At 39.9% G+C, this 27,071-nt stretch overlaps 1 protein-coding gene across 5 annotated transcripts in view; it reads left to right on the forward strand.

Annotated features, from left to right (window-relative positions):
• Positions 1–14,179, forward strand: part of cbarpb (CACN subunit beta associated regulatory protein b) — a 184,766-nt gene extending 170,587 nt beyond the window's left edge. For all 5 annotated transcript variants that reach the window (XM_048559997.2, XM_048559998.2, XM_048559996.2 and 2 more), the window contains one exon: positions 11,863–14,179. In XM_048559997.2, the coding sequence (XP_048415954.2) occupies positions 11,863–13,150 (1,288 nt within the window). In that variant the 3' untranslated portion in view covers positions 13,151–14,179. The remainder of the gene's footprint in view (positions 1–11,862) is intronic.
• The last annotated feature ends 12,892 nt before the right edge of the window (positions 14,180–27,071 follow it).

Raw genomic sequence — 27,071 nt, forward strand, 5'->3', positions numbered from 1 at the left:
GGAGCGAACAAAGTTAGAAATCACACAACACCAGATTATAGTCCACCAATGGCTTCACCTGATGAAGGTACAATGCTCCCCAAGTTTGTGAATTCAAATAAACCTTTTGGACTGTAACCTGGTATCGTGTGACGTTTGACTTTGTCCACCCCAGTCCAACACCAGTTCCTCCACAACATCATTTGAGTTCAGTGGAAGATGCCACTACCACAGCATCACATCCTACTAGAAAGTGGAAAATCATGTAATCACCCAGGATAAACACCAGCCTAAACTTTACTACCATTCTGTCATTAAACATCTTGTGGATTTTCATAATGTCATGCGACAAGCGGAGGATGTGTTGGCATGTATTTTCTAAAGTTCAGATAAAACAAAGTTTAGGTATGAACTATAGCAAAAGTGAGGCTGCCTGAGAAACAAAGCACAATAACTATAGGGGTCTTTAAATTTCAAACAGGAGGAGGCTATACATCTGCTTCACTTTAAATTAGAATTATATCATCCATGTTGAGTGACATAATATTGAATTCAAGTATTTCCATGGCATTTTACACATGTAGGGCTGGATTTTGGCTGCCTCAAGTTGACTAATTACCTGACTTACCAGGCCCAAGTGGTTAAAAAAATACCCTGAATCATGCAGTTTCTACTTGGGGAGTGCAGGTATAGAATTAAAATCACTCCCACTAACCCCAGAGCAAAGCTTGGCTACCACAGGAATGGGCAGGTACCTAGATGGCCCACCTCAGATCGCCTTGATTTTGTCTTGGTTGTTGTGCAAGCTTTTAGGTCCTCTAGCCTACACTCCTCACACCCCATTAGCCAGACCCATCTTACCTTGACACCACTATATGCACCAGGCCATCTCAATCCCAGTTCAATGAATCCATCTCCTACCCACCACCACCCCAACACTCTTTTAAACTCCATGCCAACTTAGGTCCACACAACAATAAGCCCACATGTTTTCCATGGCCCTTGGCCCATCCTCCATGGCCCGTCATACTCTTCATGTCATCTGCATTGTCACTCAACCTGTATCCATTCATAGGTGGACCTCAGGAGCTATGCAAACATGATAAAATCAAACAAGAGAGAGGTGAGCCTGTGTAATTCTCTGTCACAGAAATCAGTGAGGCTAAAGTGTTGATTTGTTTTTCCCAAGAAGGAGTTAGATACAGTTCTTATGATTAAAGGGATATAAGGGTATGGGGAGAAAGCAGGAACAGGATACTGAGTTGGATGATTAGCCATGATCATACTGAATGGTGGAGCAGACTCAAAGGCTGAATGGCCTATTTCTGCATCTATTTTCTATCTTTTGACATTTTTAAATTTCTTCAAGTGTTAGCATCTTCTAAGCACAAACCACCTTTTAATCAGTCTACAACAAAGACCCTGCTCATTCTGAGCTCAAACATGCAAAAATTCCATCCCCTTTCTAAGCCATATAATCTCACTTTGAAAGTTCTCTATAACTTATGACTATCCAAGCTCCATGTTTCTTGCAAATGTAACATTATTGTTGTTAAACCTTAGCAAAGTATCATTTGTTTAGAAGTTCAAAATATACTTATGCAAGTCCTCATAATCCTTTAGGAATTGACATTTGGATCACACCTTTTCATAACACCTTCATTATTCCCTGCATGTAGGCTTCCTTGCAGCTTCAAGCTTGCCCCTTAGTTTCAACTGATCGTTTTTGCCTTTCCCAGTCCCTGCATCACCACAGATCATTTCTGAGCAGGGAAGCAATTTTTATGCCAGAATTCACCAAAGGCTGTTGCTGTCATCAGATATTGTGAATGGCACAAATCGAGCATGTCCTCAACCTTCACTCTGACTGTTAGGGGAATGGAACCTCACTAAACATTGGAATCTGCTTAAGTGGAACTCCCATATACTCGCTGCATAAATATGAGTATGTGGCATGCCATAAAGTCAATGAAATTCAGAGATAGCTGTGTCAATCAATGAATCTCAGGGAAATGAAAGGCAATCATTTTCAGCAATGTTTTATAACCTTGGGGAGAAGTCCACTGCAAATCTGCCAAACAATTATACTCTAATTGGTCTCATGATGTGCTAAAGAGGAATGAGCTTATAACTGACTTTGAGACATGTCTAGTTAAGCATGCTGAGTCCAGAGAATTTAAAAATGTGCATCTCCGCTTTAATAACAGAATGTGCATTACATTGTATTCTGCTCCTGCCCTACAGTAATGAAACAGAAAAGTCTCCAATGACAATTAATGAATCGGCCTGGTCTTTCTGAATATTTTTGACCTGTGTGCATGTTGAAAGGCTGACTGATGGCCAGCAATACGAAATGAGAAGCATTTTTTATTGCTCCATCCAATCAAGCACAATTAAAAAAATCTTCTAGCAACAAACCATAATTGCACATAAAGGAGGGAGATTTTGGTCAATGCAAATAGTTAAAGATAAAATGAATACATCTAACTTAGCAACCATTTAAATGAATAATTAGAATATTAAGGAAGACATTCTCACATATCCCATCTGACTTCAGTGTAACTGATTGTTTTGTGAAGTATGTAAAGAGTTGCTCATGCAATTTTTACCATTTTATACCACTTTGCAAAATGAAAATCTATCACTTGGATTTGAGCTTCATTTATTTTGGGGTAGAATTTATGGATTAGCACTCCCAGTTCAAAGCTTCCCACTATAGACACATATATCAGGAAGGCTGCCATCAAGGCCATCATAGCCCACAGACATTTCCTTAATCTAATGGCCAAAAACTTGTGTTGGGCAAACTGACCTCAGCAGAAGAAGTCTCTAAATATGTTCCCCTTGTACAAGGCTCTGAGCAAACACTGCCAGTCCATTAAATCTACCCCATTGTCACGTAGCTCTATCTGAAAGTTGTATTTGGCAAGACTTGGACATTCAAAATGAACTGAAATATTATGTATGAATAAAAACAAAGTCACAGAGTGGACTTGATGGGCCAAATGTCCTTACTTCCATTCCTATGTCTTATGGTCTAAGTTTCTGGAAAAACTCAGCAGGTCCGGCAGCATCTGTGAAGGAAAAAACAGAGTTAATGTTTTGGGTCCGGTGACCCTTTCTTAGAATTGATGGTGACTGGGAAAACATCAGTTTATATGCAGAAAAAAATGGGCGCACGGTGGCTCAGTGGTTAGCACTGCAGCCTCACAGCGCCAGGGACCGGGGTTTGTTTCCAGCCTCCAGTCTGTGTGGAGTTTGCACATTCTCCCCGTGTCTGCGTGGGTTTCCTCTGGGTGCTCCGGTTTCCTCCCGCAAGCTAGGTGGATCAGCCGTGCTAAATTGCCCATGGTGTTGAAGGGTGTGTGGGTTATGGGGGATGGGTCTGGGTGGGATGCTTCAAGGGGCAGTGTGGACTTGTTGGGCCGAAGGGCCTGTTTCCACGCTGTAGGGAATCTAATCTAATCTAAAAGGGAGGTAGATGGAGTAGGAATTAAACAATAAGATAGACCCTAATTAGAAAGAAGAGCAGTTGAACAGACAAAAGAGTTGATATCAATCAGGCTGGGAGGGTGAATAGTTGTTAATGGGGACTATTAGTGACTAACAACAGGCAGTATTTGTTGGCAGACTATGTGATATCGAGACCTGATGTGGGGTAGGGGACTGGGACATTGGAGAGTTTGGGGCCTAAAATTATTGAACTTGATATTGAATTCAGAGGGCTGCAGGATCCCCAAACAGAAAATGAGGTGTTGTTCTTCCAGCTTGCATTGACTCTCACTGGAATACTGCAGTAAACTAGAGATAGAGATGTTGACCAGGGAACAGGATGGTGCATTAAAGTGGCAAGCAACAGGTAGTTCAGGGTCTTTTTTGTGAGCAGAACATAAATGTATAACCATAGACGTAAAACTGATGTTTTCCCTGACACCATCAGTTCTGAGGAAGGGCTACTGGACCTGAAATGTTAACCTTTTTTTCCACAGATGCTTCCAGACCTGCTGAGCTTTTCCAGCAACTTTGTTTTTGTTCCTAATTTACAGCATCTGCAGTCCCTTCCATTTTTATTACATATGAGTGTCTGTTTGGAGCCCGTCACCCTTAAGATGTCAACTTGTGCTACAGATGTACAACAACTTCAAGGAACTGAAAGGCAGCCATTTTTGATGATGTTTTGTAACCTTGGGGAGGGTGGTGTCCACTGACAGTCTGAAAAACAGTTATCCTGTAAATGACCTCATGAAGTGAACTAGCTTCCAACTGACATTGGCAAATGCTAGTTACCTCATGTTAGAGAATTTAAGGATGTGCATTTGCATCCTCATTTGAGAACTATATGTCGTGCATTACATGGTTTCACACTGTATTCCTGACCTAATGAAACAGGCTGTCCTCTAATGCTTCATGAGCGACAGAGCAAGAGGTCCATAGTAAGGAGCAGAAATTTTATCTGGCTGTGTGGGAAAGGATTACTAGCTAATTCTGAAACAAAAAAAATCCAAGAGTATGGTGAGTACAATGTGCTGTGCTAATTCAACTTTGGCAGGCTTTGAGAATGCAGAACCCTAGTTGGGAAGGAGGCTGCAGATGATGTATTTTGTGTTCCCAAAGCTAGAGTTTGTTGAAGGATTTATGGCTTTGTTCATTTGCTGAAATTGAGTGGGTGTTAAGTTAAAATCTGAAAGGGGGACTCACATTTTGAAACATAAATTGAACGTGCCAGTCCATCCATATTCATCCTTGTAAACTTGACTCAAAAGAAAAATATACAGTTGAGACTAGTTTTCAGTGCACATTGTCACCTTAACAATTTCTTTTCATTAATAACTCATTACCACCTTCTCAAAGGCTGTAACTGCTGGCTTAGCCAGTGGTGCCATGAACCTCAAGTGAATTTTAAAATAAATGTAATACAACTGGACAAATTGCAAAAGATTCTGCTCTTCACCTACTTTTAATATATGCTTTCTTCAAAATAATGAAAATATAGGTTCATTGAATCTTTGTATACATTTGGTATTAAGATGAAAATATAGCAGTAAATAAGGCACTAGAAATGGTTCCCCACGAACCAGAGGGTTGGAAGTTACAGCCTGTAGGCTGCCAGTTGGGATGAAATTGCACCATTTCTTGTCTGGATTGGTAAATGACCTAAACCAAGATCTCAGAAGGATGAGAAAAATGATCCACTTAGTTTTGCTGTGAATGTACTTGTTAGCTGAGTATGGGATCAGTATTTTTAAAAAAACCTCTCCCTTTCCAAATATTTAAAAAAACCTCGGGTGGAGAGATGAAGGGGAAAAAAAACCAAAAATAATGTCAATATATTGGACTGATGCCACAGTAAGAATTATCCTTCTAAATTCTTATATCTGACTCTAATGCAATGTGATTTGAGTTCCACATGTTCATTTTTGTAAGCTGTAACTTATTCATGCTCCATTGCCACTGTCTTGCAATGGTGAAATAACCTATCTCTGATTCCCAACCGCATTGCCAAGGCAGATAAGTAAATGAGCTGAAATCATTGTTATAATTATAGTAGCACATTAATGGCTACTGCTTGTTCTATTCTACTCACTACTATCATGCATGAAGATCACCTGATTAGAATTAGCTCTTAGCTGTTTCAGCAAATGCCAAGCTTTTGTTTCTTGTTGTTTATGTTCCAGCACCTAGTAACACAAAAAAAGGTGGGAGGGAGCTCATAGGTAGCATACAGGATGACATTAATTAATTTGGATGAACTGTCCAATTAATAAATTGGCCTTAATGGACTTTGAGCAACTTGAAAAAGTTACATAGATGAGTTAAAATTGTTCTTCTTTCCCCTTGCAAGAGTCAGCTTCAAGCCTTTAAATCCTGATGTTCACATTCCTCTCACCCTTTGACTGAGGTTATGTTTGTGTTGGCAGATTCCCCTTGTAAATTGGGACCGGATAGAGTTCTAATTGAACACTCTATAATCCCAGCTGAATATAATACTCCACAAGTCAGATCCTAGAAAAGCCTGACTTGATGGATCATATGTTTCATTTTTGCAGTTGATTATTGTGCAGTATAGTCATTGAAACATCTCATAAGAGGCTGCAGATATTCCTTAACAACAGAACATCAGTTTATTACACAAAGACAAAAAAATTCAAACAAGTGATAAATGACAGAAAGGTTTTAACGCAAACCGCAGAACAAAGTTTCAACCTATTTCCCAACACTAACCTTTTACACAAACTCAATCCCAGATACATATCACTCCTGCCTACTCTTTCATTTCTTACTTTACTTTCTCTCCCTAGTTTCTTTTCCTTGGACTACAGTGATAGCTTTATGATTCCTTTCAGAGTCTGTTGGCAGAACCCTTTCATAATTCTGATGGGCCAAACCTCTCCTTAGTTCACATAGCTGGAATGTTTCTATACAGTCACAAACTGGATACTTCACATGCTAAAACACATCTACTAGGCTGACTGGCTCACTTGAGCTGAAAATTTGCTTCCCTTGCTCGGAGGAAACTGTTCTTCCTTTTGAACCAAACTCCTAATTCTTCTGAACTGAAGTCAAAAGCTAAACTAACGACCTCTGGTCTGTTGTAAATTCAGCAGCACAAATATTTTATCTAATAGTACAGGTGTCCTGACAAATATGTCATATGCTTTCTCAAATATTACATATTTGCTAATGCTGTGGGGGAGGGTTTAAACTAATGTGGCAGGGGGATGGGAACCAAATATTGGACAGAAAAGAGGTAGAAACGAAAGCCTGTAGGGAACTAGATAATGGAGTCAGTGTGACTAAAGGGAATAGTAGTCGGGGAGCAGATGATGAACACAAAGGGACAGGTGGTCTGAGGTGCATTTGTTTTAATGTGAGAAGTGTAGCAGATAAAGCAAATGAGCTTAGGGCTTGGATCGGTACCTGGAGGTATGATGTTATTGCTATTACTGAGACTTGGTTGAGAGAAGGGCATGATTGGCAACTAGTTGTCCCAGGATGTCGATGCTTCGGGCGGGATAGAGAGGGAGGTAAAAGGGGTGGAGGAGTTGCAGTAATGGTCAAAGACGATATCACAGCCAAACTGAAGGAGGGCCCCATGGAGGACTCAAGCAGTGAGGCAATATGGGCAGAACTCAGAAATAGGAAGGATGCAGTAACAATGCTGGGGCTGTACTACAGGCCTCCCAACAGCGAGCATGAGATAGAGGTACAAATATGTAAACAGATAATGGAAGGGTGTAGGAGAAACAGGGTAGTGGTGATGGGAGATTGTAATTTTCCCAACATTGACTGGGATTCACTCAGTGTTGGGGGTCAAGACAGAGCAGAATTTGTAAGGTGTGACCAGGAGGGTTTTCTAGAGCAGTATGTATGTAGTCCAACTCGGGAAGGGGCCATACTGGACCTGGTGCTGGGGAATGAACCCGGCCAGGTGGTTGATATTACAGTAGGGGACTACTTTGGAAATAGCGACCACAATTCCGTAAGTTTTACAATATTCATGGACAAGGATAGGAGTGGTCCTAAAGGAAGAGTACTAAACTGGGGGAAGGCCGACTATACCAAGATTCGGCAGGATCTGAGGAATGTCGATTGGGGGAAACTGTTTGAAGGTAAATCCACATTTGATATGTGGGAGGCTTTTAAGGAGAGGTTGATTAGTGTGCAGGAGGGACATGTTCCTGTGAAAATGAGGAGCAGAAAAGGCAAGATTAGGGAACCATGGATGACAGGTGAAATTGTGAGACTAGCCAAGAGAAAAAAGGAAACATACATGAGGTCTAGGCGACTGAAGACAGACGAAGCTTTGCAAGAATATCAGGAATGTAGAGCGGACCTGAAACAAGGGATTAAGAGGGCTAAGAGAGGACATGAGATATTGCTGGCAAACATGGTTAAGGAAAATCCCAAAGCCTTTTATTCATATATAAAGAACAAGAGGATAACTAGAGAAAGGATTGGCCCACTTAAGGACAAAGAAGGAAAGTTATGCGCTGATTCAGAGAAAATGGGTGACATTCTTAATGAGTGCTTTGCATCGGTATTCACCAAGGAGAGGGACATGACGGATGTTGAGGTTAGGGATAGATGTTTGCTTACTCTAGGTCAAGTTGACATAAGGAAGGAGGAAGTGTTAGGTATCCTAAAAGACATTAAGGTGGACAAGTCCCCAGGTCCGGATGGGATCTATCCCAGGTTACTGAGGGAAGCAAGAGAGGAAATAGCTGGGGCCTTAACAGATATCTTTGCAGCGTCCTTAGACACGGGTGAGGTCCCAGAGGACTGGAGACTTGCTAATGTTGTCCCCTTGTTTAAGAAGGGCAGCAAGGATAATCCAGGTAATTATCAACCAGTGAGCCTGACGTCAGTGGTAGGGAAGCTATTGGAGAAGATACTGAGGGATAGGATCTATTCCCATTTGGAAGAAAATGGGCTTATCAGTGATAGGCAACATGGTTTTGTGCAGGGAAGGTCATGTCTTACCAACTTAATTGAATTCTTCGAGGACGTGACAAAGTTGATTGATGAGGGAAAGGCTATAGATGTCATATACATGGACTTCAGTAAGGCGTTTGACAAAGTTCCCCATGGTAGGCTGATGGAGAACGTGAAGTCACATGGGGTCCAGGGTGTGCTAGCTAGATGGATAAAAAACTGGCTGGGCAACAGGACGCAGAGGGTAGTAGTAGAAGGGAGTTTCTCAAATTGGAGACCTGTGACCAGTGGTGTTCCACAGGGATCTGTGCTGGGACCACTGTTGTTTGTGATATATGTAAATGATCTGGAGGAAGGTGTAGGTGGTCTGATCAGCAAGTTTGCTGATGACACTAAGATCGATGGAGTAGCTGATAGTGAAGGGGACTGTCAGAGATTACAGCAGAATATAGATAGACTGGAGAGTTGGGCAGATAAATGGCAGATGGAATTCAATCCAGGCAAATGCGGTGATGCATTTTGGAAGATCAAATTCAAGGGCGAACTATGCAGTAAATGGAAAAGTCCTAGGGAAAATTGATGAACAGAGAGATCTGGGTGTTCAGATCTGTGTATAAAGGCCAAGTTTATTTGTAACCAGCTATGAATTTTCTCAATATGTCCTGTCACCTTCAAAGATACTAACTCTCCATATGCTTTCTGGCAAGATGCATCATGTTACACTTCTCCCTATTAAATTTATTTGTCTCTTGCCTGCCCATTCTCCAAGCGAACTACGCTTTGTTTCAGTTGATTAATATCATCCCCACTGTTTCCAACTCCTTCAAGTTAGGTGTTATTAGCATCTTGTGAAATGTTCCTTTTTCCTTGAATACATAGGTATATGCAACAAAAGAAAAGCAGAGGTCCTGTGAAACACCTTGGGGAACACCACAATCTACCACGCTCCTATTTGTTTACCACAACTCACTGTTTTCAGTTATTCAGTCAATTTTTTAACCAATTCTAACACTGATCCTCATTGCATGAACCATAATTTGTTTTAACCTATCAGTCTTTTTGCTTGTGATTGGTTTATTGTTTTCAACTCATCCATCAAGTAAAGAAAAATCTCTTCTCATGCAAGAGCTTTGCTGTATGCTCTGAAATCTCATTCAGTTTCACACAAGAACAACATGAGGCAACTTTATTGAAACATGCAAGATTCTTAAGGAACTTAACCAAATAATTGCAGAAAAGTTGTTTCCCCTTGCGGGAGAGTCTACAATAAGAGGGCATAATCTCAGAATAAGGAATCGCACATCTAAGACAGAAATAAGGATAAATTTCTTCTCTCAAAGGGTAGTGAATCTGTGGAATTCTTTAGCTGACAAGACTGTTGAAGCTTGATTATATATATTCTAGGCGAAGATAGATAGACTTTTAATCAGGAAGAGAATCAAAGGTTATGAGGAAAAGACAGGAAAGTGAAATTGAGAAAATCAACAGCAGAGCAGGTTCGATTGGTTAAGTGACCTAGTTCTGCTGCTACACCATATGGCCTTACAGTAGGCAGAATTTAAGGCTTCCCATGGGAACAGACTTTGATACTGGGTTGTGTGGGAGTGTTGTGGGTGGTGCTTTGGAGTTGAATGGCATTTAATCAAGAGGGAAGGAGCAATATGGACAGCTGGTCACATTCCCAGTTTCCAAGATTAGGTTCAGGTGGAAGAGTCCAGGTCTATACCCTACTGAACTTGCCTGCAGCCTGGGTGGAGTAGGGTCTCTCCTTCTAAGACAGCTTCTGTCTAATGGAGGGATGCTATCCTCAGCAAAAACCATCCCATCTTTTAAAGCAACCACCCATCCCAGCTCACTTAGAGCACAGCAAGATCTTCACAGACCTGCATTCCAAGGGCTTCAGTGAGATTTATTCTCTTGGATCTCCTGCAGTACAACCATTCCTGGGACTGAGTTGCTGACATCATCTGATTCACCCCCAGTACTCAGAGGTAGGATCTGCCAGTATTAGAAATGTGTGGCCCCTCAAGGCTAAGCCTGCTCAGTTCCACATTTGATTCAGAGTACCTAATGCTCATTGGGCTTAACAAGGTGGGTTCTTCCCTGGTAGTTGGTTCGTGGAAAGGGAAAGAGACCGGGGAAAAGGTGGAAACTGGTGTTTGTGCTAAATAACATATCCCTTATAAGCTCTTAGAGTCTTTTGCTGCCTAATTCAAATTTAGACATTGGCCTGTTAAACAGGATCTTCAACTTGAAGGCCCTGAAAATCTATTGGCAGGCAGCAAACTGCCTGATTTCAATTTAAATCTCATTGGCCCTCCTGGAAGTAGCCACAGTGAGGTTTCCACAGGCTGTCCAGCTAAGATCATCATCACTGCTATTGATTGCTGTCCAATATGTACATGTGCCAGTATTTCTCTTCCCTGACAAGCTATTTGTCTGGAAGAGCACTGTAAATTGAAAATTAACCATTTCACCACTAAAAAAGTTTAATATTCAGAGTTAAATTAACAAGTTTAATACCTCTTGCCAGAAGAACCAGAGCTGCATTAGCTCAGTTTTGTCAGAATTATTTCTGGTTTGAGGACCATGAATGAGTGTATTCACTTTCGAACAATTTTCTCTCTAATGAGACTTATGTAAATTCCCACTGAATATGTACAGGAGGAAGGATACGAACAATCAACCTTCCTAACAATTGACTGTTGCTATGGAGAAAAATATCCCATGTTCTTTGCTAACAGTGCATGGTTATCCTTCATGCCATTTGAATTGAAAATATTGCTGTCACAAACGATTCCATTCTATTAATAAACGGATCGATTTAATTAGGGGAAAAGATAGTGGCATCTTTAGACATAGGGTCTGTAAGCAACAAGAGTAATAATTTTAAATAAAAACTGACCTACAGCAGAGCAGTTTAGATGCAGTGACCCATCCCAAGGGTGGAGGCTTAAAGCTTGATTGTTAATTCAAACAGACATTGGTTATTAGGTTTTGCTGGACATCCCGAGCAATTTCATTCCGATATTGCATTGACTACAGGGCACATACTTCTGTCAATGAAATTTATTACAGAGAATGGGTCCCTGTTCCCCATTCTGTGGTCATTCCCTCCGTCCCCCCTAAAATGAAGCCAGTGTATTCTTATATGCGGACGTACATCACAGTGGCGGGGCTACGAAAAGAACTGTGGTCATTTTGAGAAGGGTTTGTGATTTATTACAACCTACAGGTTAGAAATGAGTAGGCAAGCAGTAATTTATTCTGACAGCTCAAACCTGAATGTGAGTTGACAGGGTCAACCAGTACCATCAACTGAATGAATCTAGCTGCTTCAAGTGGGAAGCTAACAGTGCTGTTGTGGCGAACCAAGCTGTAGAAATTGTGTTGTAAATGCTGTGCTGCTGTCTCCCACATTTTCCTGAGATAAGCTTGGTTTTCTTTCAGGTTAGATGCGGCAGAGAATCTGCCGAACGGGAGTGAGAGTGCTGAAAGGAGGGAGAGCTCAGATCAGCAGAGGATCTGCCGAGATATCTGGAACCTTCGAGCTTCTCTCGAACTTTACATATCATCAGACCAGAGCAGCAATGATAAGGACTCGGTGCGAAGTGATGCAGAGAGCGTGTGCTCGGCGGGTGGCCTGCCCAGCACCTTATCCCAGGACACGGTTGATGAAGCGGATGATCTTGAAGAGGTCACAGTCAGCAAGCGGCTGAAGCAGGACAGTGTGGAATCCGAGCGAGGCAGCGACACTGAGACCAGCACCAGGAAGTTGCTGCAGATGGACAGTGGTTACGCCTCTATAGAGGCCCCCAGCAGACTACTGGAAGACAGAATTCTGAAGGCGGACACTGAAAACGGGGCGCAGGACAAAACTGCATCAGAGAAGAGAAGGTTTTTCACAAGTTCTGGCCGCAAAGGGACCGTCTTTGAAAGCTATGATGTAAAAACCTTAAGTGAAGAGATAGAGGAAGAAGGAGCAGTGGGGGGTGAACCAGGAAGTCCTATTGACTGGTCACCCTATGGCCAAATGTTTGTCACTAGAGACTATTTGCACAGACGGGATTACAGTATTGATGAGAAATCCGATGCCTTATTCAATGAATTTCTCCGACATGATCCTCAGTTTGATGATTCCCCACTGAAGTCGAAGCACCGGACTCGGATCCATCTCCGCAAGCAATGGCAAAGGACCAAGCAATACAGTGACCCAGGAATCCGCTATCCGCCTGCACTGGAACGCCACCGTACCCCTCTCCGGAGAGGGGACAGTGTGAATTATCCACTTGATCATCGATACCAGAGCACCTTACCACGCATTATCAGCGCCACTGATGAAGAGCCAAGTGATAGCGGCCAGGAACCCATCAAATCACCCACGTCTAAACACCCAGAGGCGGAATCCTTAGGCCAAGGAGCGACCGGTGTTGCCATCGAAGAAAGAATCCAAATCATTGAGGAAGAAACAGCTGAACAAGGAGGTGCCATTGACCAAACTGAACAACCAGACCAAACAGACTTCCCGCAGTCGACAGGCCAAATCAGTGGCTTCACAGAGACAAACAGACCCACGGACTTTGCGTATGGACCTCAAATGATAGGGGCCGATCCCATAGACAAATTAACGACTAGCATTGAAGACAGGCTGTATACGAATCTCAAGAAATCGAAGGAGAGTGTTGATTGTGTAGTAGTAACTGTCACACATGCTTCACCAGACCACAGCCCTGTTTAACCTACTTTTTTTGTGGAAGAAGTGATTCTCAATTTAATTTCGTAAAATTCTGTCATTGATGCTAGTCTTAGACACTCCAGAGAAACACACACAGAATGTTTGCTGCTATGATACACGACATGCTTCATTTTGTTTTCCATTATAGAATGATTAAATGTCTTTGGAGCTTTAATCCCTTGTATGTATACATGTTTTATTAGAAGAATAGCTTGTTTTTTAAAAAAAGAATAGTACTGGTGACCTGGGGAAAGTTTTAGAGTCAGATTGTTTAGCTGTTATTTTGTTTCTGTATTTCCAAAATACCCTTTAGTGTTTTTAATATTGAAGAGGAAAAAAACAAAATCAATACTAGATGAATAGCATTGTACACCAAAAGCTTCCTGTTCCGAGAGTTGGCTGCATTGCTGAGTCTGCATGCATACTTTTTATTCTGAAGAATATCATTAAAAATTCCTCCACAATTACAATTCTACATCATAACATGATCATCAGTGCAAGTAACTTAGATTTTTGAAGCCTATTCCAATTTTTTAGAAAATTTAATTTTGTCCCCTAGACTTTCAATTTCTGTGAAGTTGTTATAATCATCGTTTTTGTGTCATGGTTTGTGAATTAGCAAGCTCATTCCTAAAAGCATTAAACAATATGTGCACATTTCCTCAAAATGTAGAAATGTCTGTTGTAGTTTAATTGTTAAACACAAACAGTGCTATTTTGTATTTAAATATGGGCTAGGCGCAATAAATGGACATTTTTTCCTTATTTTAATCTAATTATTTCAGATATCTTATTTCCAAAGGCTTATACTAGATTGGTTCACCACCAATCTCTTTGCACTGAAAATTCAGACATGGTGGTTAATACATATGCCAGTAACTAGGTATCTATGTTATGTCTTTATGCCATTTACAGGTTTGACTAATAATATAAAATAGTTTTATAAAATATGTATGTGGTATTAATAGTCAAAGAAATTATTACAAAGACATTTTTCCTGTTTCTATTTTTTTGTTTAACTTAATTGTAAAAACAGCCCTGAATAAACATTTCATTGGGTTTCTTCAGCTTTCCATGTTAAAATAAATAAATTCTTTTCTCATTCAAAATTTTTTCTGTGACTTGATTGTAACCTGTGTTGCTGCCAGATGAAGCATGGAGTTGTGGGGGGACTTGGAGGGTGGGGGTGGAAGTGTGGAGCCAAAACCTAATATATACAGGAGAAATAACGACATCAATTCTGCTAATAAACCTGCGCCCATAAGAAACACTCTCATATGACTCATTTTATTATTTTATGACACACAGCACCAGATGACACATCAGATGAGAAGGATATCATATGGAAGGAGCTTGATTTTCCTTTTCTCTCAATCTCTCTCTCTCTCTTTTTCTGTCCATAACACTTTTGAATACCCATAACTGAAAGTGTTCTCCCAACCAGTTTTGTGCAATTTTAGTCTGAGAATTATCAACAAAGTTTGCAACCTCAATTTTTCTGACTGCCTAGTGTAATATTGTCTGTCATTTCAAAAATTGTGTCAGAAGCTTTATCCTGGTTCTCTCGATTTCTCTGATTAAACATTTCTATCACTGTAGATTTTGTCACAATGCAGAATACTTAGCAGAGATTTGTGACGAGGCCTTTCATTTATTTATCACCGAAGTGAAAAAAAATTTCCCTCTTTCTTGGAATGTGCACACATCTGCAGTTGCCATGTGGTTTTTATCAATGCTACATTGCTCCATGTCTCAACAATGATCTGGTATTCCATGTAAAAACTGTTGAGCTACTGTCCTACTATTGTCCTTCAAAATAACTACTTTGTTCTAATATGAGGAACCCAGTGGCTGATCAATTAGTGATCACTCAGAAACAAAGAGTTACATCATAAACCTCAGTCTGTCCTATGTAGTGTAACATTGATGGTATTGGAATCTGATAGCATCATTATACATCACTACATATACAGTCTTTTGTGACAAAAGACTATCATTTAAATATGCTACTGTCATTTTGTATCTAGTACTTCACATGACTACATCTTTATTTGGTTTAATTTATATCCATGTATAATTCATTAGACAATGCCATTATTCATTTTAAATAAATAGTGTAATATCTTTGTTAACAGAGCCAAGAATTTCATAGGAACAAGTTTCATGGCCATCAGTAAATATAGCCAATAGTCTTTTCTAAACTCATGTTCTGTTCTCAATCATTACTATTTAGACTTGTAAACACAATATCCATGTAATTGGTTGTCAGGCATCAGCCACTGAGGACCAAACAGCGGCTTGAAAACAAAAAAAATTGTGCAAATTCCAGTTGATTATTCACACCCCTACTTTTTGTGTTCTCATATCTCCATTGAATTCTTTGCTTCAGGAGACAGAAAGGACTGTAGATGCTGGAAGCTAGAGTCAAAAAATATGGAGCTAAGAAAGCACAGCAGGTCAAACGGCATCTGAAGAGCAGGCAAGTCAACGTTTCAGGCTGAGATAGAATATAGCTTGCATTTCAGGACTGAAGAAGTGTTCTGACCCGAAATGTTGACTTTCCTGCTCCTCAGATGCCGTCTGACCTGCTGTGCTTTTCCAGTTCCACATCTTGTGATTCTTTGCTTTTGGTGTGTATCACACACCATGAAAGCAGAAATGTAGTATTTTCAGAAATGATTAAGATTAAAAAAAGATAAAAAGGTCCATTCATGATTGTGCATGATGGACAATTTGAGAGCCAATTTTCATTATCATTGGGGGAACAGAAAGTTCTGCATTAACATGAATAGTCACTTCTTTGTGTCTGTAAAGTAGATGCAGCAATATCAAGTTTAGAAATATAGAGGCCTATATACAAAAGTCAGGCAATCTCCAGATGGCATTAACAGTATTAAACCAACTGTCCTTCAAGAGTTCGAGGCTGGTCAAAAATAGCCTAAAACTTGGGAAATATTTATGATTTCAGAATGTAGGGAAGGAAGGGGTAGAGTCCAACATGCAAAACTCTAATTTTACATTTATGAAGTCTTGAGGGTAAAATATTTTTGTTAGGAAGTGAACTATTATCTTTGATACACCCCCATGTACGTAGTTATTTTTATTTCATCTGCAGTTCACAGTATTGTCAGTTGAGACCAGATGGTCAATTTGCATATCAATGTATCCATCAATAGGAGCCGCAATCATTGAAACACCTTGTAATGAATGTGATGGCAGGGTATTATTCAGCTTGGAGAAATCTAGAGAGAAGACTAAAACAAAAAAAAGCTATTTGGTTTATATACTGTCACCTGAATACTCATAAATCTTCAACATAACCACCATTTTACTTACAAACCATTTTGTTATAAAACAGCTTATTCTTTATAAACAAATATTTAAAAAATAAGTTACCATTTAATGATTTTAAGACGTCCTGATGACATTAGAAGAAATTATTTACTGCAAGCATTTCCTTCTTAATTGGACATTTCATTTATATCAGTATTTGGAATCTTTTCAGAATGGAGATCCATTAACATTGTGACTTACATTCAAGTGCAATGACTTTAAAATTATTATGGTTGTGAATAAAACAAAGTGCTGAAGATCTGAAACAAGAACCAAAAATTCTGGAGGAACTCAGCAGATCCGGCAACACTTAGACTCAAAACGTTAACCGCTTTCTGTCCACAGATGCTGCAAGACCTGCTGAATTTCTCCAGGAATTTTGTTTTTTGTTACTGATGTGATATGTTTAACAAGCGTTTTTAAAATGGTTTTCTTCTTTTTGGAGGGATGCCTGTTTTACATATTAGAGTAATATTAAACAACAATGATTCCAATCATATTTTGCTGAGAAAATACTAACAGTTACTTGATTCTCTTTTTTTTCTCTCAGGTCCCTGAGTTTAAGCTGACTTTTTAAGGAAATGAATGGAAATTGTTCTGAGGGCCTGCACATTGAAACGTGTGCGTGTTTTCAGTTTTCAAATACAGCCTTCTCAATGTGAATGACTACAGTCTGAGCAAGAGAAGGGGAAGCAAAAGGTTAAAGGCATAAATCAGGAGGAGAACCTGGTCTAATCTGCGCATAAGTGGCTTCGTGCTGTACATTTCAACAGTCCAGCTCACTGGGATTTCAGGTTTTGGGAGAAAACTGTTCGATTCGGGGATTGCAGTTTCCAAACTGTTGGAAGCCCTTCATCTCCCTTCAATAAAAAAAATGTGATTTGACTCATTCAGTCGCTGAAAACCAGTAGCCTTGTTCATTAACTTTGGGCAGTTGTTGTATAATGATTATGACATTTGTACTTGAATTTGTGACTGCTGCTGCTGCTGTTCTGTGGTCACCGTGTAACAAAGTAAGCAAGTCCGTGATCATGTAACATTGTGTTGTCTGTTGTTTCAGGTTAGATGGTATTGTCAGAAATTGAGCCTTTCTGCGAATCTTATCATTTCATTGATGGTCATATGATGCATGAGCAAAGGTGACACTGTTATTGAGTTGAACTATCATGAACAACATCTTGAACATATGGGTGACAAGTTGAAATTGATGTAGCTGTAGTCGGCAGAAATTCCTTGTTTGCCAAGGTCATTTCCAGGCCAAAGCAATTATATTTTGGTCAGGAATTATTGTGCTTCTGGATTTGTTCCAAACTGATGCTACTCTTTCAATTAGGAACATTGCAGTCTGTCTGTTCATGTCCTTCCCTTTTGTCACCAATTCATATATCCCTTTCTAACTGTGTTGTTCAGGTACACGCATGCCATAAGTTGAAGAGTGGTAAGAAATCCACTGTTTTTAATCTTGAAAATCAATAAAAGCTGTTTAATTCTACATGTTATTTGGCTATATTTTAACCTTCTTCTGAGTTCTTGGTCAGAAGGCAGATCTTTAGCATTTATTCATCAAATCACAGCAAAGTGCTTTGCACTTGTAGCATAGAATCTTTACAGTGTGGAAGCAGATCATTTTGGCCTATTGAGTCCACACCAACCGTCCAAAGAGCATCTCACTTAGATCCATCCTATATTAGCCATCGCTAATCCACCTTACCTACACACCTTTAGACTATGGGGGAAATCTGGAGCACCCAGAGGAAACCCACGGAGAATGGGGAGAATGTGCATAATACTATACAGTTGCCCAAGGGCAGAATTGAACCTGGGACCCCGGCACTTTGCGGCAGCAGTGCTAACCACTCAGACACTGTGCTGCCCTAATTCTAACTGCAAGACAGATCATCCCAATAAGAGATAAAATGTTAGAAACTCCTTTGAAACACACAAGCTCCTAAAATGGAACAGTGTTCATGTCAGCTGGAACACATATACTGACATAAAACAGTAAATGACAATTTTTGATATTGCAATGAATCCTGGTTCCATCTATTGCACTGACAATTGAAACTGAAAATTGTAGATTTCAACAATCCACCCTTGTTAATGCCACCGTTAAGTCAAAATATGTCTCTAACAATGTAAACTGTTTATTTATCTGGAGGGGATTTAAATTCACACGCAAAAACTGATATTTCCAGTTTGAGCATTTGGCAAACTGTCCAGATTACTGCATTCAGTTTTAGGTACCAGGTTTCCAGAAAGATACCACAAACTCTGATATGTGCTAGAAAAGATCGAGTGCATATTCTCCAGAATGATTCGAAGGCTTAAATACTAAAATAAGGAGAAGTTGTGTAAACCTAGCTCCCTTTTGACATTAGAAGATTTTGGCAGGAGTTAGAGTTGACAGAAGGAATTATCTAATTGAGATATTTATAAAACTGAGGGATTTGAATAGAGAAACATATTTCCACGATTTATACAATGTAGAACAAGATGGTATTGTTTTAACAACTTAGGAGTAACATATGGAAGCACACAAAGTCAAGTAAGAATCTGAAACACATTCCTCTAAAAAGCTGTGTAATCTAAATTTATCGAGTTTTGAGAAGATTTGTAGCTCAGGTTGAGGTTCTGGATGTGAGTTTGCTCGCTGAGCTGGAAGGTTAGTTTTCAGACGTTTCGTCACCATTCTAGGTAACATCATCAGTGAGCCTCCGACGAAGCTTTGTCAGAGGCTCACTGATGATGTTACCTAGAATGGTGACGAAACGTCTGAAAACTAACCTTCCAGCTCAGCAAGGAAACTCACATCCAGAATCTAAATTTATTGATATTTTCAAGTCTGAGTTCAATTTTTTTAGCGTTTACACAGATAATAGGAGTGGCATAGCATGAAGATGGAAAAACACAGTCGAGGTGTGAATCAGCCATGATCTAATTAAACACTGGAACAGACTCAAACAGCTGAATGGCTGTACTAAATCATTTTCCCTATGTTCTTTGCAAAGTTGTATGGATTTAAGGTGAGAGGAGCAACATTTTTTCACAGAAAGTGGTGCATATATGGAACAAGCTGCCAGTGAAAGTGGTAGAAGCAGGTACAATTACAACATTTAAAAGGTGTTTGGAAAGGCCCATGGATAAAAGAGGTTTAGAGGGATATGGGCCAAACACTGAAAAATAGAGCTAGTTCAGTTTAGGAAACTTGGTCAACATGGGTGACTTTGGCCAAGGGGCCTGTTTCTGTACTGTATGATTCTATAAAAGGAATTATCAAGGAGACCAGCTACAATCATGTAATGTAATGACTGGAATTAAAGCAATATTGTTCTAAATTACCAAAACACAGTCTTGAACAGTACAGACCAAGTAACAAAAATCAACATCCTTTATGCAAACACCTGCCATTAATCCGGTAAAAAAAATCAAAAGGAAGATCTGTAACATAGAAGAAATACCTTGGAATTATATGTTTCCAGAAGAATTATCCTTTCGTGTTTGAATCTTCCGGAGTCTGTTCCCCAGATTATTCATATGACCCGTGGCCTTTCGAAAGATTCCCTGTTCAGTTGGAGAGTCTAATTTTAACTGCTCAGATGTCAAAATCTAAACATTTTTTGTGCCGATGAAGAGATCCTCTGATAAACCTGTGTGATCCATACATATTTCTTATTAAGTACAGAATGATCAATATCATTTTTGCAATAGACCATATTCTGGAAGATAATATGTCTCTCTATGGTTGCAATAAATGGTCACGTTGTATAGCTTCGTACAGTGAAGAATTTCTTCATCTCAAAAACAATACACCAGCTAATTAAATCATTAATAAAAGAAGTCTGTTTGAACACCTAAACCAGAAATTCAAACAGTAGATACAAGGCTCTAGGCCATATTTTCCCCAGGGAAATGGGAGAAATGCCTTTACTTAATCAAAAGATATAATTTGCTAACAAAATCATCTGAACTCACAAGTAAGAGATGTGCCATTCATTAAAGCATAGTTACATTGGAGTTTTTTCTTACAAAAACAAAAAGACAAAGACAGTTGTGATCCTTTGAGATTTTCCAACTGTATCAAAACAGATCAATTGAAAGAATGTCAATAAATATCATTTATTGAGCACTTGATTGTGTTAATTGCATGACAAGTGAATCAAAGACCATTTTTCAGACTTCCAGCAAAAGTCTGCAGCTGACATATGAAGGATGACCTATAGCTCTGCAAATATGGAAGGAGATCACAGAATCCATGTTTCAGGAGCATCGAGCCTAATAAAGGGTGAAGAAAAGAGCACAAAGAACATATGCATGCGAATAGTAATCAGAGATAATGGGAAATGCAGATGCTGAAGAATCCAAGATAACAAAGCATGGGGCTGGATGAACACAGCAGGCCAAGCAGCGTCTTAGGAGCACGAAAGCTGAAGTTTCGGGCCTAGACCCTTCAGCAGAAAAGGGGGATGGGGAGATGGTTCTGAAATAAATAGGGAGAGAAGGGGAGGCAGACTGAAGATGGATAGAGGAGAAAATAGGTGGAGAGGAGAGTATGGGTGGGGATAGGTCAGTCCGGGGAGGACAGACAGGTCAAGGGGAGGGATGAGGTTAGTAGGTAGGAAATGGAGGTGCGTCTTCAAGATGGTGAAATCCACATTGATACCGTTGGGCTGCAGGGTTCCCAAATGGAATATGATTTGCTGTTCCTGCAAGTATACTGCATCCGCTGCACACGGTGTGGCTTCCACTACATTGGGGAAACCAAGTGGAGGCTTGGGGACCGTTTTGCAGAACACCTCCGCTCGGTTCGCAGTAAACAACTGCACCTCCCAGTCGCGAACCATTTCAACTACCCCTCCCATTCCTTAGACGACATGTCCTTCCTGGGCCTCCTGCAGTGCCACAATAATGCCACCCGAAGGTTGCAGGAACAGCAACTCATATTCCGCCTGGGAACCCTGCAGCCCAATGGTATCAATGTGGATTTCACCAGCTTCAAAATCTACCCTCCCCCCACTGCTTCCCAAAACCAGCCCAGCTTGTCCCCTCCCCCCACTGCATCCCAAAACCAGCCCAGCTCGTCCCTGCCTCCCTAACCTGTTCTTCCTCTCACCTATCTCCTCCTCCCACCTCTAGCCACACCTCCATTTCCTACCTACTAACCTCATCCCACCCCCTTGACCTGTCCGTCCTCGACAGACTGACCTATCCCCACCTATACTCTCCTCTCCACCTATCTTCTCCTCAATCCATCTTCAGTCCACCTCCCCCTCTCTCCCTATTTATTTCAGAATCGTCTCCCCATCCCCCTTTTCTGATGAAGGGTCTAGGCCCGAAACTTCAGCTTTTGTGCTCCTAAGACGCTGCTTGGCCTGCTGTGTTCATCCAGCCCCACACTTTGTTATGCATTCAAACATGCAGTGTGAGCATTAAAAGGAAAACACGTGGTTATGAAGGAAAGTAGTTGTTTTAAGATAGTGCAGAGAAAAAACCCTCAACTGTGACACACATGGCTTTAGTGCTTGTTAGGGATACAGCAAGTTGGACATTAGGGGTGAAAATTATTCATTTATGCAAAGCATATCCCATCACAGAGAGTAAGGCAATACATCGTGAAAAAATTTATTTGGATTAAGTCTCTGAGATGTCTGGCACACTCAAAACCTAATCACTTACTCAGTTAAAATTAGGCTGAAATGTTCACTGCTCTGCTGTTCATTGCCTAAGCTTACAATTGATCAGAGATAGCATCATGGACCCAATGGGAAAGTCCCTCAATAATGCGGCCAATTTCTTATGAAAAAGCTCTTCTAAAAATTTATTCAGAACAGAAAGGGTGATGCCTCAGAGACTGATGACATATACTGTGTTGTACAGCTACTCTGATTTTCCCATTACGTTAGATGAACCTGTTTGTGTACGATGGTAATGACGTAGAAACTACTCTGCACGACAGCAGCACCCAAATAGACTATTGACTAAATAAAAACTGAAAGAACTGCAGATGCTGTAAATCGGAAGCAAAAACAGAAATTGCTGGAAATGTCAACAGGTCTGGCAACACCTACAGAAAGAAATCAGAGTTAACAATTCTGAGGAAGGGGCACCTGACCCGAAACATCAACTCTGATTTCTCACCACAGGTGCTGCCCGGCCGGCTGAGCATTTCCAGCAATTTCTGTTTTCGTTGTAGACCATTTACTAACTGGGCTTTTATTAGAAGATGATCAGTTAGAGAAAGGCTGGACCACGTTGTCTCTTAAGCCTGCTTTACCAATCAATACAATTATCGCAGATCTTCTGCCTCACTTCCACTTTCCCACCTGCTCCTCAAGTCCCTTGATTCCAAAAGATACAAAAAAAATGATTTCTCTCACCCTTAAATATATTCAGGAATGAAACATCACCCCCTGACTCCCTAAAGCCTGTTCACCATCAATAACGCACAACTCAAGAGTGTGATGGAATACTCACAATTGGCTTGGATGGGTGCAGCTCAATGACACCATCCAGGATAATGCAGCCCACTTGGTTGGCACCACACCCGCAAACATCCATTCCCTCCACCACCAATGCCAAGTAGTAGCAGTGTGTACTATCTACAAGATGCACTGCAGAAATTGTTCAAAGATCCTTAGACAGCATCTTCCAAATCCATAACCACTTCCATCCAGAAGGACAAGGGCAGCAGATGCATAAGATTACAATCAACTGCAAGTTCCCCTGCAAGCCACTTACCATCCTGACTTGGAAATATATCAATGCTCTTCACTGTCACTTGGTCAAAATCCCAGAATTTCTAAGGCCATTGTGGGTCAATCTGTGGCATATGGACTGCAGCGGTTCAAAAAAGCAGCTTACCACCACCTTCGCAAGGATAACTAGGGAAAGGTAATTAATGCTAACCAGCCAGTGATGCCTGTGACCCAAGAGTGATTTAAAATAAAATCAACAACCCTCCGTGGTAGCGAGTTGCAATTTCAAAACTCTTACCGAAGGCACTTCTCCTGATATCACTCCTAAATGTTCAACTCCTTATTGTGAGATTGTACACCAAATTTCCCAGCCAGAAAAATAATCTCTCTGTGTGTACCCTATCAAATATCATCAGAATCTGTTTCAATAAGATTATCTCTCATTCTTCTAAACTCCAGAATGCATAGGTCTAATTTACTCAGCCTTTCATCATAGGATCCTTTGAGGTACTGTTTCTGTTGCAAGAATATTTTCACTTGAATATGGATAGCCAAAGCTACACACAACTCTGTGTTAGCCCACCAAAACCCAATACAATTTCCATATCCATGTACAGTACTCCAATCTGTTTGTGATAAAACCCCTCATCACTTCCTAGTCAATTACTGTACCTGCATGTTGATTTGCTGCATTCCTTATACTTACATGTGCAAGTCGATTTAAACATCAGCATTTAAATTTTTTACAGCTTTTAAATTAATGTCCAACTTTCTTTTCTTACTACAAATGTGTGTTACCTCCTACTTCCACAGATTATACTCCATCTGCCACTTGGTTTCTCATTCACTTAACATTTCTACATTTCTTTACTCCATTTTAGAGTACTCCTCACAGCTTACATTCCTATCTGTCTATCACTAGCAAGCTTAGATTACCAAAGCGGTCAAGAGTAGTGTTAAGAAAAATGTGAATTCTAGATAGCTGAAAGTCCAGCTCTAATTCTTCTGGCATTTAAATAGCTGCAGCCTGTTAATTTGAAGATCGAAAGAGAATCAAGTTAAATTCAAAGGAAAAACCAAGAGTGTGGCACTTTGTAAGGCATCAAATGTCACCATTCTCACTTGAAAATAATATCAGCAAAAAATACTCGCTTTGGCCAATTTTCATCCTGATTGTGGGAGTGGATGCACAGAACAAGTTACCAATTACACGAATGAATGAATATTAATTTTGAAGATCCTAAGAGTATAAACTCAAGAGTGTACTAGCAGATAAGGCTAGAAGTTGCAAAAATAATAAAAGCGGCACGGGTAGATGAATTGATGACAAATGGCAGTTAACAGGTGTGATCTAGTTGCCATTACAGACAATTTGCTGGAATGTGACGAAAACTGGAACTTGATTGGGTAAGTGAGATTTGACAGAAAGGGGAAAGAGTTGAGGTATCACTGTTAAAGAATGAGTTCAGTACATTTGAGAAAGCTGATCTTAGACTGGAGACTGCAAGATTGCAAATGTTGCAAGATCAAGACTGCAAATCAATTGGATGGAGATATGAAAGAGCATGCAAGCTGTAAATGTTGGTAGGATGTGTTTATAAGCCACCAAATAACAAATATAATAACAAATATATATTCTTTTTGAGGTGCAAAATCCCAGCAGGAAAGGTGACTGAACCATGGCTAACACCAGAAGTTAAAAACTGAGTCATGTCAAAGGAAGGGATTTAGAAAGTTTATTTTAAAAGAAATATGAATTAGGAGCATTTTAGAATTCAGCAAAGAAAGACCAAGAAACTGAAGAGGAAGATGATACAGCATACTAAAGTAAATTAGTGATAAAATGGGCTGTAAAGCTTCTACAGTTAAAGTAATAAAAGGACAGGTTGCAAAGACAAATAAGTCCAGTACACACAAGGATGCAGAAATTTGTAATGAGAAATAAGGAATACTCTATGGCTATCTTCAGGGTGGAAGAATACAATAGAATAATGTCTAGGGAGAATAAGGAACTGAAATAAATTAGTTATAGCAATGATGTAGTACTGAAGAAATTCATGGGATCCCTGGACCTGATGATTCACATCTCAAAGTGTTGAAATTAGTTGTTTTAGAAGTGGTAGTATGTGTTGACGGCAATCTTACAAAATTCTGTAGCTTTTAGAATGGTTCCACAGATTGGGAGCTTGCAAATGTAACCCAATTATTTTTAAAAAAAGGGAGGAGACAGAAAATGTGCGGTTCAAACCCATTAGCCTGATATCAGTTCTAGGAAGAGTGCTAGAATCTAATATAAAGCATGTGATAACTGGACTCTTAAAGATACTGACAAGATTGGGCAAAATCAATATGGATTTATGGAAGGGAATCATGTTTAATAGGTCTGTTAGAGATTTTTTTCAAAATGTAATTAGCACATTAGCTAGGGGAAAATTAATGGAAGTGGTATACTTAGATTTTCACAAGCCTTTTGATAAAGCTCCCACACAAGAACTTAGTAAACAAAGAGTACATCAGTTTAAGAGGAATGTGTCAGCACTGAATGAGAACTGATGAATGGCCAGAAAACAGAGAGAGTAGGTATAAACAGTGCATTCTAATGTGATGAGTGAGCTACCATAAGGAGGAGTATATGATACCAGTTAAAATAATCTTTACCAATGATTTGGATGCGGGACATCTGAGTTTGTTGATGGCACAAAACTAAATAAGTTTGAAGAGGATGCAAAGTGGCTGCAAGAAAATTTAGACAGGCTATGTGAGGTGGCAAGAACTTGGCAGATAGAATATAATGTGGCACAATGTAAAGTTATCACTATGATAGAAAAAATTGAAATCTTGGGTATTCTTAAACAGTTACAGAAATGGGAATGTTGATATCCAAAAGAACATAGGTGTGCTTGCTGTTAAGAAACTCAAAGCTAATATGCATGTGCAGCAAGCAATTAAAAACCCATATGATATATTGGCCTTTATTCCAAGAGGATTTAAAAGGAACTGCTCCTCCATTTATATAGAGAAAGCAATGGAATATTTTATACAACTTTTGGCTCCTGACCTAAGGAAGGATATACTGCCGAAGAAGGAATGCAACAAAGCTTACCAAAATCTGATCGTGGGCATGGCAAGACAGACTTACAGGGAGAGGCAGAGGAAGCTGGGCCTTATATTCTCTAGAGTTTAGGAGAATGAGAAGTGATTTCATTAAAACTTTTTTTTTCAGGGCTTAACGGGGTGGATGTTGGAAAGATGATTCCTTTGGATAGGATTCCAGAACTAGGGAACATTGTATCAGAATAAAAAGGCAGACAGGTGATGATGAGGAGTTAAATCTTTGAAATCCTCTCTACCAGAGTTGTAGCATTGAACTTTGAGTATATTTGAGATGCCTTTTGATGATTTTTAATAACTAGAAATCCAATGTGGAATAGGGATAGATGAGGAAAATGAGGGAGAAGATCTGCCATGTTATAGTTGAATGGTGGAGCTGGCTTGAGGGCCTAAATGGCCTAGTTCTGCTCTAATTTCCTGTGTTACTACATTCCTATGTCCCTCCAAAATTGGATCAGTTGATACAGGAACCAATCTAAAACTGCAAATGGCTGCAGGCCTTAAAGGCTATGGATTCACCTGGAGTTTTACCAGCCGGACCATTTTCAGATTTCAGTCACTTTCTTATATTTAATGCAACTCCGTTGGTGAAAACTTATCAGTGTGGCACATTGGCAAACAGGATGTTAAAGATACATATTGGGAAAGTATACCCACAAATAGACTACATGAAATGGAAAAATAATTACTGTGTTTTCACCATACAGTTGTGGGATAGGAGTGAACAATTCATGCAGACAAAGCATATATTAGGAAAATGGGCATTAGTTTCTTTGCAGCTTTTGAAT

Source organism: Stegostoma tigrinum, chromosome 30 (genome assembly GCF_030684315.1).
Source record: "Stegostoma tigrinum isolate sSteTig4 chromosome 30, sSteTig4.hap1, whole genome shotgun sequence".
In the NCBI taxonomy this organism is placed as follows: domain Eukaryota; kingdom Metazoa; phylum Chordata; class Chondrichthyes; order Orectolobiformes; family Stegostomatidae; genus Stegostoma; species Stegostoma tigrinum.